This window comes from Heterodontus francisci, chromosome X, assembly GCF_036365525.1.
Source record: "Heterodontus francisci isolate sHetFra1 chromosome X, sHetFra1.hap1, whole genome shotgun sequence".
NCBI classification, from domain to species: Eukaryota; Metazoa; Chordata; class Chondrichthyes; order Heterodontiformes; family Heterodontidae; genus Heterodontus; species Heterodontus francisci.
Window position 1 is genome coordinate 15769462 of NC_090421.1, and position 8961 is coordinate 15778422.

An 8961-nucleotide genomic window follows, 5' to 3' on the forward strand; every position below is an offset into this window, starting at 1 on the left:
CACTGGAGCTGTGAGGCTGCAGTGCTAACCACTGCACCACTGTGCCACCCCACCTTTAGTAGGTGGTGCTGAGCTGCCTTCTCGAACCGCTGCAGTTTATATAGTGTAGGTACAGCACAGTGCTGGTCGGAAGCATATTCCAGTATTTTAACCCAGCGATAGTGAAGGAACGGCAATGTATTTCCGAGTCAGGATGGTGTGTGTCTTGGTGGTGTTGATGTTCCATTGTGCCTGCTGCCCTTCTTCTATGCAATCGAGGTGCAGGGTTTGGAAGGTGCTGTTGAAGGAGCCTTGCCGAGTTGTTGCCATGCATCTTGAAAATGGTACACACTGCTGTCACCACACTGGTGGAGGAGAGCATGAATGTTTATGGATGGTGTTGCAATCAAGTGGACTGCTTTGTTTGGGATGGTGTCTATCTTCTTGAGTGTTGCTGGAGCTGCAGTCTTCCAGTTAATTGGGGTTTATACATCACAGTCCTGACTTGCGCCAGGGGTGATGGATTTTTTTATTAGTTCTCAGAATTTGGGCGTGGCTGGCCAGGCCGTGGTTTTTGCCCATTCCTACTTGCCCTGAGAAAGTGGTGGTCGGCCTTTGTGAACTGCTGCAGTTTACTTGTTCCTGTGGTGTTGGGGCAGGGAAGTATCATGTAACTGAATTCTGCTTCTTTCACAGCACCTTGCTGCAGTGGAGGAGCGGAAAATCAAATCACTGGTGGCACTGCTTGTTGAAACACAGATGAAGAAACTTGAAATCAAACTCCGACATTTTGAAGAACTTGAGACCATTATGGACAGAGAGAGAGAGGCAGTAAGTAGCTGTGACCAGCGGTTTTAGTTCAGAGCAGTAATTAAAAGAGTCTCTTCATCAGGTCAGTTGGATGTGTGTCCATCATTTATTCTGATTACTTGTTTCATTATGTTGTAAACATAACAGTTGGAGTACCAAAGACAACAGCTTCTCTCAGACAGACAGGCCTTCCACATGGAGCAGCTGAAGTATGCTGAGATGAGAGCACGGCAACAGCACTTTCAACAAATGCATCAACAGCAGCAACAGCAGCATCAGCTCCCGTCCGGTCCCCAGGCCAGTCAGCAGCCAGCAATCATTCCTGCCTCAGTGCAGCCGGTGCCACCTGCTACAGTTCAACAGGGGACTGTGAACCAGGGTTCGGGGGATTCCATAGCACAATCCATTCCACAACAACAGCAGACACCACCAACACAGCAACCACACCAGCAGCAGCAACAGTCTCAACCTGCAGTTCTTCCTCATGGTAAGTGTCAGAGCTGAATGCAGACGCCTTAAAGATATTCTATCCCAGGGGAGCTAAGGTCCAAGGATTCAGGAAGTATTCTAAACCCTGATACTGGCTGTCTTGAATACTGTCCCAGTCACTGATTAGTCAGGACCCTTGTACAGCTTCCAGTCACTGATTAGTCGGGGGGGGGAGATGGAGAGTGGGGAATGGGGGGGGGGGGAGATGGAGAGTGGGGAATGGGGGGGGGGAGATGGAGAGTGGGGAATGGGGGGGGGGAGAGATGGAGAGTGGGGAATGGGGGGGGGGGGAGATGGAGAGTGGGGAATGGGGGGGGGGGAGATGGAGAGTGGGGAATGGGGGGGGGGAGATGGAGAGTGGGGAATGGGGGGGGGAGATGGAGAGTGGGGAATGGGGGGGGGGAGATGGAGAGTGGGGAATGGGGGGGGGAGATGGAGAGTGGGGAATGGGGGGGGGGAGATGGAGAGTGGGGAATGGGGGGGGGAGATGGAGAGTGGGAATGGGGGGGGGAGATGGAGAGTGGGGAATGGGGGGGGGAGATGGAGAGTGGGGAATGGGGGGGGGAGATGGAGAGTGGGGAATGGGGGGGGGGAGATGGAGAGTGGGAATGGGGGGGGGAGATGGAGAGTGGGGGAATGGGGGGGGGGAGATGGGGAATGGGGGGGGGAGATGGGGAATGGGGGGGGGAGATGGGAATGGGGGGGGGGAGATGGGGAATGGGGGGGGGAGATGGGGAATGGGGAGGGGGGAGATGGGGAATGGGGGGGGGGAGATGGGGAATGGAGGGGGGAGATGGGGAATGGGGGGGGAGATGGGAATGGAGGGGGGAGATGGGAATGGGGGGGGGAGAGTGGGGAATGGGGGGGGGGAGAGTGGGGAATGGGGGGGGGGAGATGGAGAGTGGGGAATGGGGGGGGGGAGATGGAGAGTGGGGGAATGGGGGGGGGGGGAGATGGAGAGTGGGGAATGGGGGGGGGGAGATGGAGAGTGGGGAATGGGGGGGGGGGGAGATGGAGAGTGGGGAATGGGGGGGGGGGAGATGGAGAGTGGGGAATGGGGGGGGGAGATGGAGAGTGGGGAATGGGGGGGGGGAGATGGAGAGTGGGGAATGGGGGGGGAGATGGAGAGTGGGGAATGGGGGGGGAGATGGAGAGTGGGGAATGGGGGGGGGGAGATGGAGAGTGGGGAATGGGGGGGGGAGATGGAGAGTGGGGAATGGGGGGGGGAGATGGAGAGTGGGGAAAGGGGGGGGGAGATGGAGAGTGGGGAATGGGGGGGGGGAGATGGAGAGTGGGGAATGGGGGGGGGGGAGATGGAGAGTGGGGAATGGGGGGGGGGGAGATGGAGAGTGGGGAATGGGGGGGGGGGAGATGGAGAGTGGGGAAATGGGGGGGGGGGAGATGGAGAGTGGGGAATGGGGGGGGGAGATGGAGAGTGGGGAATGGGGGGGGGAGATGGAGAGTGGGGAATGGGGGGGGGGGAGATGGAGAGTGGGGAATGGGGGGGGAGATGGGGAATGGGGGGGGGGAGATGGAGAGTGGGGAATGGGGGGGGGGAGATGGAGAGTGGGGAATGGGGGGGGAGATGGAGAGTGGGGAATGGGGGGGGGAGATGGAGAGTGGGGAATGGGGGGGGGGGGGGGAGATGGAGAGTGGGGAATGGGGGGGGGGGAGATGGAGAGTGGGGAATGGGGGGGGGAGATGGAGAGTGGGGAATGGGGGGGGGAGATGGAGAGTGGGGAATGGGGGGGGAGAGATGGGGAATGGGGGGGGGGGAGATGGGGAATGGGGGGGGGAGATGGGGAATATAGGGGGGGAGATGGGGAATATAGGGGGGGAGATGGGGAATGGGGGGGAGATGGGGAATGGGGGGGGGGGAGAGTGGGGAATGGGGGGGGAGAGTGGGGAATGGGGGGGGGGAGAGTGGGAATGGGGGGGGGGGAGAGTGGGGAATGGGGGGGGGGGAGAGTGGGGAATGGGGGGGGGAGAGTGGGGAATGGGGGGGGGAGAGTGGGGAATGGGGGGGGGGAGAGTGGGGAATGGGGGGGGGGGAGAGTGGGGAATGGGGGGGGGAGAGTGGGGAATGGGGGGGGGGAAGATGGAGAGTGGGGAATGGGGGGGGGAAGATGGAGAGTGGGGAATGGGGGGGGGAAGATGGAGAGTGGGAATGGGGGGGGGAAGATGGAGAGTGGGGAATGGGGGGGGGAAGATGGAGAGTGGGGAATGGGGGGGGAAGATGGAGAGTGGGGAATGGGGGGGGGAAGATGGAGAGTGGGGAATGGGGCGGGTAAGATGGAGAGTGGGGAATGGGGGGGAGGTGGGGAATGGGGGGGAGGTGGGGAATGGCAGGGAGTTCTGGAGAGTGGGGAATGGGGAGGAAGAGCTAGAGAGTGGGGAATAGGGGGAGAGTGTGAATGGGGGATGGGGAGTGGGGAGTGGGGAATGGGGGATGGGGAGTGGGGAGTGGGGAGTGGGGAATGGGGGGGGATGGGGAGTGGGGAATGGGGGGGGTATGGGGAGTGGGGAATGGGGGGGGGGAGAGTGGGGAATGGGGGGGGGGGAGAGTGGGGAATGGGGGGGGGGGAGAGTGGGGAATGGGGGGGGGAGAGTGGGGAATGGGGGGGGGGGGAGATGGAGAGTGGGGAATGGGGGGGGGAAAGATGGAGAGTGGGGAATGGGGGGGGGGGAAGATGGAGAGTGGGGAATGGGGGGGGGAAAGATGGAGAGTGGGGAATGGGGGGGTGGAGAGTGGGAATGGGGGGGTGGAGAGTGGGGAATGGGGGGGTGGAGAGTGGGGAATGGGGGGGTGGAGAGTGGGGGAATGGGGGGTGGAGAGTGGGGAATGGGGGGGGTGGAGAGTGGGGAATATGGGGGGGGAGATGGGGAATGGGGGGGGGGGAGATGGGGAATGGGGGGGGGAGATGGAGAGTGGAGAATGGGGGGGGGAAAGATGGAGAGTGGGGAATGGGGGGGGAGATGGAGAGTGGGGAATGGGGGGGAGATGGGAATGGGGGGGGAAGATGGAGAGTGGGGAATGGGGGGGGGAAGATGGAGAGTGGGGAATGGGGGGGGGAAGATGGAGAGTGGGAAATGGGGGGGGGAGATGGAGAGTGGGGAATGGGGGGGGGGGAGATGGAGAGTGGGGAATGGGGGGGGGGAGATGGAGATGGAGAGTGGGGAATGGGGGGGGTGGAGATGGAGAGTGGGGATTGGGGGGGGGGAGATGGAGAGTGGGGAATGGGGGGGGGAGATGGAGAGTGGGGAATGGCGGGGGGGAGATGGAGAGTGGGGAATGGGGGGGGGAGATGGAGAGTGGGGAATGGGGGGGGGAGATGGAGAGTGGGGAATGGGGGGGGGAGATGGAGAGTGGGGAATGGGGGGGGGGGGAGATGGAGAGTGGGGAATGGCGGGGGGGGGAGATGGAGAGTGGGGAATGGGGGGGGGGAGATGGAGAGTGGGGAATGGGGGGGGGAGATGGAGAGTGGGGAATGGGGGGGGGAGATGGAGAGTGGGGAATGGGGGGGGGAGATGGGGAATGGGGGGGGAAGATGGAGAGTGGGGAATGGGGGGGGGTAGATGGAGAGTGGGAAATGGGGGGGGGAGATGGAGAGTGGGAATGGGGGGGGGGAGATGGAGAGTGGGGAATGGGGGGGGGGAGATGGAGAGTGGGGAATGGGGGGGGGAGATGGAGTGTGGGGAATGGGGGGGGGGAGATGGAGAGTGGGGAATGGGGGGGGGAGATGGAGAGTGGGGAATGGGGGGGGGGAGATGGAGAGTGGGGAATGGGGGGGGGGGAGATGGAGAGTGGGAATGGGGGGGGGGAGAGATGGAGAGTGGGGAATGGGGGGGGGGAGATGGAGAGTGGGGAATGGGGGGGGGGAGATGGAGAGTGGGGATGGGGGGGGGAGATGGAGAATGGGGGGGGGGAGATGGAGAGTGGGGAATGGGGGGGGGGAGATGGGGAGTGGGGGGGAGATGGGGAGTGGGGGGGAGATGGGGAGTGGGGGGGGGGGGAGATGGGGAATGGGGGGGAGATGGGGAATGGGGGGGGGAGATGGGGAATGGGGGGGGGGAGATGGGGAATGGGGGGGGGAGATGGGAATGGGGGGGGGAGATGGGGAATGGGGGGGGGGAGATGGGGAATGGGGGGGGGGAGATGGGGAATGGGGGGGGGGAGATGGGGAATGGGGGGGGGGAGATGGGGAATTGGGGGGGGAGATGGGGAATGGGGGGGAGATGGGGAATGGGGGGGGGAGTAGTGGGGAATGGGGGGGGGGGGAGTGGGAATGGGGGGGGGGGAGTGGGGAATGGGGGGGGGGAATGGGGGGGGGGGGGGAGTGGGGAATGGGGGGGGGGGGAGATGGGAATGTGGGGTGGGGGGAGAGTGGGGAATGTGGGGTGGGGGGAGAGTGGGAATGTGGGGTGGGGGGAGAGTGGGGAATGGGGGGGGGGGGAGAGTGGGGAATGGGGGGGGGGGGGAGAGTGGGGAATGGGGGGGAGAGTGGGGAATGGGGGGGGAAAAGATGGAGAGTGGGGAATGGGGGGGGAGAGTGGGGAATGGGGGGGAGAGTGGGGAATATGGGGGGGGGGAGAGTGGGAATGGGGGGGGGGGAGAGTGGGGAATGGGGGGGGGGGAGAGTGGGGAATGGGGGGGGGAGAGTGGGGAATGGGGGGGGAGAGTGGGGAATGGGGGGGAAAAGATGGAGAGTGGGGAATGGGGGGGGAGAGTGGGGAATATGGGGGGGGGAGAGTGGGGAATATGGGGGGGGGGAGAGTGGGAATATGGGGGGGGGAGAGAGTGGGGAATATGGGGGGGGAGAGAGTGGGGAATATGGGGGGGGGAGAGTGGGGAATATGGGGGGGGGAGAGTGGGGAATATGGGGGGGGGAGAGTGGGGAATGGAGGAAGATGGAGAGTGGGGAATGGGGGGGGGGAAGATGGAGAGTGGGGAATGGGGGGGGGAAGATGGAGAGTGGGGAATGGGGGGGGGGAAGATGGAGAGTGGGGAATGGGGGGGGGGAAGATGGAGAGTGGGGAATGGGGGGGGGGGAAGATGGAGAGTGGGGAATGGGGGGGGGAAGATGGAGAGTGGGGAATGGGGGGGGGGAAGATGGAGAGTGGGGAATGGGGGGGGGAAGATGGAGAGTGGGGAATGGGGGGGGGGAAGATGGAGAGTGGGGAATGGGGGGGGGAGAAGATGGAGAGTGGGGAATGGGGGGGGAAGATGGAGAGTGGGGAATGGGGGGGGAAGATGGAGAGTGGGGAATGGGGGGGGGAAGATGGAGAGTGGGGAATGGGGGGGGGGGAAGATGGAGAGTGGGGAATGGGGGGGGGGGAAGATGGAGAGTGGGGTATGGGGGGGGGGAAGATGGAGAGTGGGGTATGGGGGGGGGGAAGATGGAGAGTGGGGAATGGGGGGGGGGGAAGATGGAGAGTGGGGAATGGGGTGGGGGGGGGGAAGATGGAGAGTGGGGAATGGGGGGGGGAAGATGGAGAGTGGGAATGGGGGGGGAAGATGGAGAGTGGGGAATGGGGGGGGGAAGATGGAGAGTGGGGAATGGGGGGGGAAGATGGAGAGTGGGGAATGGGGGCGGGTAAGATGGAGAGTGGGGAATGGGGGGGAGATGGGGAATGGCAGGGAGTTCTGGAGAGTGGGGAATGGGGGGGAAGAGCTGGAGAGTGGGGAATGGGGGGAGAGTGTGAATGGGGGATGGGGAGTGGGGAATGGGGGGGGAGTGGGGAATGGGGGGGGATGGGGAGTGGGGAATGGGGGGGGATGGGGAGTGGGGAATGGGGGGGGGATGGGGAGTGGGGAATGGGGGGGGATGGGGGAGTGGGGAATGGGGGGGGATGGGGAGTGGGGAATGGGGGGGGGGAGGGGGATGGGGAGTGGGGAATGGGGGGGGAGGGGGATGGGGAGTGGGGAATGGGGGGGGAGGGGGATGGGGAGTGGGGAATGGGGGGGGAGGGGATGGGGGGGATGGGGAGTGGGGAATGGGGGGGGGATGGGGAATGGGGGGGATGGGGAATGGGGGGGGATGGGGAGTGGGGAATGGGGGGGGGATGGGGAATGGGGGGGGATGGGGAGTGGGGAATGGGGGGGGATGGGGAATGGGGGGGGATGGGGGGGGGATGGGGAGTGGGGAATGGGGGGGGGATGGGGAGTGGGGAATGGGGGGGGATGGGGAGTGGGGAATGGGGGGGGATGGGGAGTGGGGAATGGGGGGGATGGGAATGGGGGGGATGGGGAGTGGGGAATGGGGGGGGATGGGGAGTGGGGAATGGGGGGGGGATGGGGAATGGGGGGGGGGATGGGGAGTGGGGAATTGGTGGGGGGGGATGGGGAGTGGGGAATGGGGGGGGGGATGGGGAGTGGGGAATTGGTGGGGGGGATGGGAGTGGGGAATTGGTGGGGGGGGATGGGGAGTGGGGATGGGGAGTGGGGAATTGGTGGGGGGGGATGGGGAGTGGGGAATTGGTGGGGGGGGTGGGGAGTGGGGAATTGGTGGGGGGGGATGGGGAGTGGGGAATGGGTGGGGGGGGGTGGGGAGTGGGGAATTGGTGGGGGGGATGGGGAGTGGGGAATGGGTGGGGGGGGGATGGGGAGTGGGAATGGGTGGGGGGGGGATGGGGAGTGGGGAATGGGTGGGGGGGGGATGGGGAGTGGGAATGGGTGGGGGGGGATGGGGAGTGGGGAATGGGTGGGGGGGGGATGGGAGTGGGGAATGGGTGGGGGGGGATGGGGAGTGGGGAATGGGTGGGGGGGGATGGGGAGTGGGGAATGGGTGGGGGGGGGATGGGGAGTGGGGAATGGGTGGGGGGGGGATGGGGAGTGGGGAATGGGTGGGGGGGGGATGGGGAGTGGGGAATGGGTGGGGGGGGATGGGGAGTGGGGAATGGGTGGGGGGGGATGGGGAATGGGTGGGGGGGGATGGGGAGTGGGGAATGGGGGGGAAATGGGGAGTGGGGAATGGGGGGGGGAATGGGGGGGGGAATGGGGAGTGGGGAATGGGGGGGGAATGGGGGGGGGAATGGGGAGTGGGGAATGGGTGGGGGGGGATGGGGAGTGGGGAATGGGTGGGGGGGGATGGGGAGTGGGAATGGGGGGGGGGAGTGGGGAATGGGTGGGGGGGGGGATGGGGAGTGGGGAATGGGTGGGGGGGGGGATGGGGAGTGGGGAATGGGTGGGGGGGATGGGAGTGGGGAATGGGGGGGAAATGGGGAGTGGGGAATGGGGGGGGGAATGGGGAGTGGGAATGGGGGGGGAATGGGGGGGGGAATGGGGAGTGGGGAATGGGTGGGGGGGGGATGGGGAGTGGGGAATGGGTGGGGGGGGGATGGGGAGTGGGGGAATGGGGGGGGGGGGAATGGGGAGTGGGGAATGGGTGGGGGGGGGATGGGGAGTGGGGAATGGGTGGGGGGGGGATGGGGAGTGGGGAATGGGTGGGGGGGGATGGGGAGTGGGGAGTGGGGGGGGGGAGTGGGGAGTGGGGAGTGGGGGGGGGGATGGGGAGTGGGGGGGGGGATGGGGAGTGGGGATTGGGGGGGGGAGTGGGGATTGGGGGGGGGATGGGGAGTGGGGAGTGGGGGGGGATGGGGAGTGGGGAGTGGGGGGGGGATGGGGAGTGGGGAGTGGGGGGGATGGGGAGTGGGGAGTGGGGGGGGGATGGGGAGTGGGGAGTA

At 65.2% G+C, this 8961-nt stretch overlaps 2 protein-coding genes across 2 annotated transcripts in view; one reads left to right on the forward strand and one right to left on the reverse strand.

Moving 5' to 3' along the window:
• The window catches only part of smarcc2 (SWI/SNF related, matrix associated, actin dependent regulator of chromatin, subfamily c, member 2), a 164474-nt gene extending 163153 nt beyond the window's left edge, over window positions 1–1321 (forward strand). Inside the window, exons 24-25 of the mRNA XM_068024936.1 lie at window positions 676–810; window positions 937–1321. Coding sequence (XP_067881037.1) covers window positions 676–810; window positions 937–1293 — 492 coding nt within the window. The 3' untranslated portion in view covers window positions 1294–1321. The remainder of the gene's footprint in view (window positions 1–675; window positions 811–936) is intronic.
• Window positions 1–8961, reverse strand: part of hat1 (histone acetyltransferase 1) — a 232113-nt gene that overhangs the window by 207433 nt on the left and 15719 nt on the right. The window lies entirely within an intron of this gene.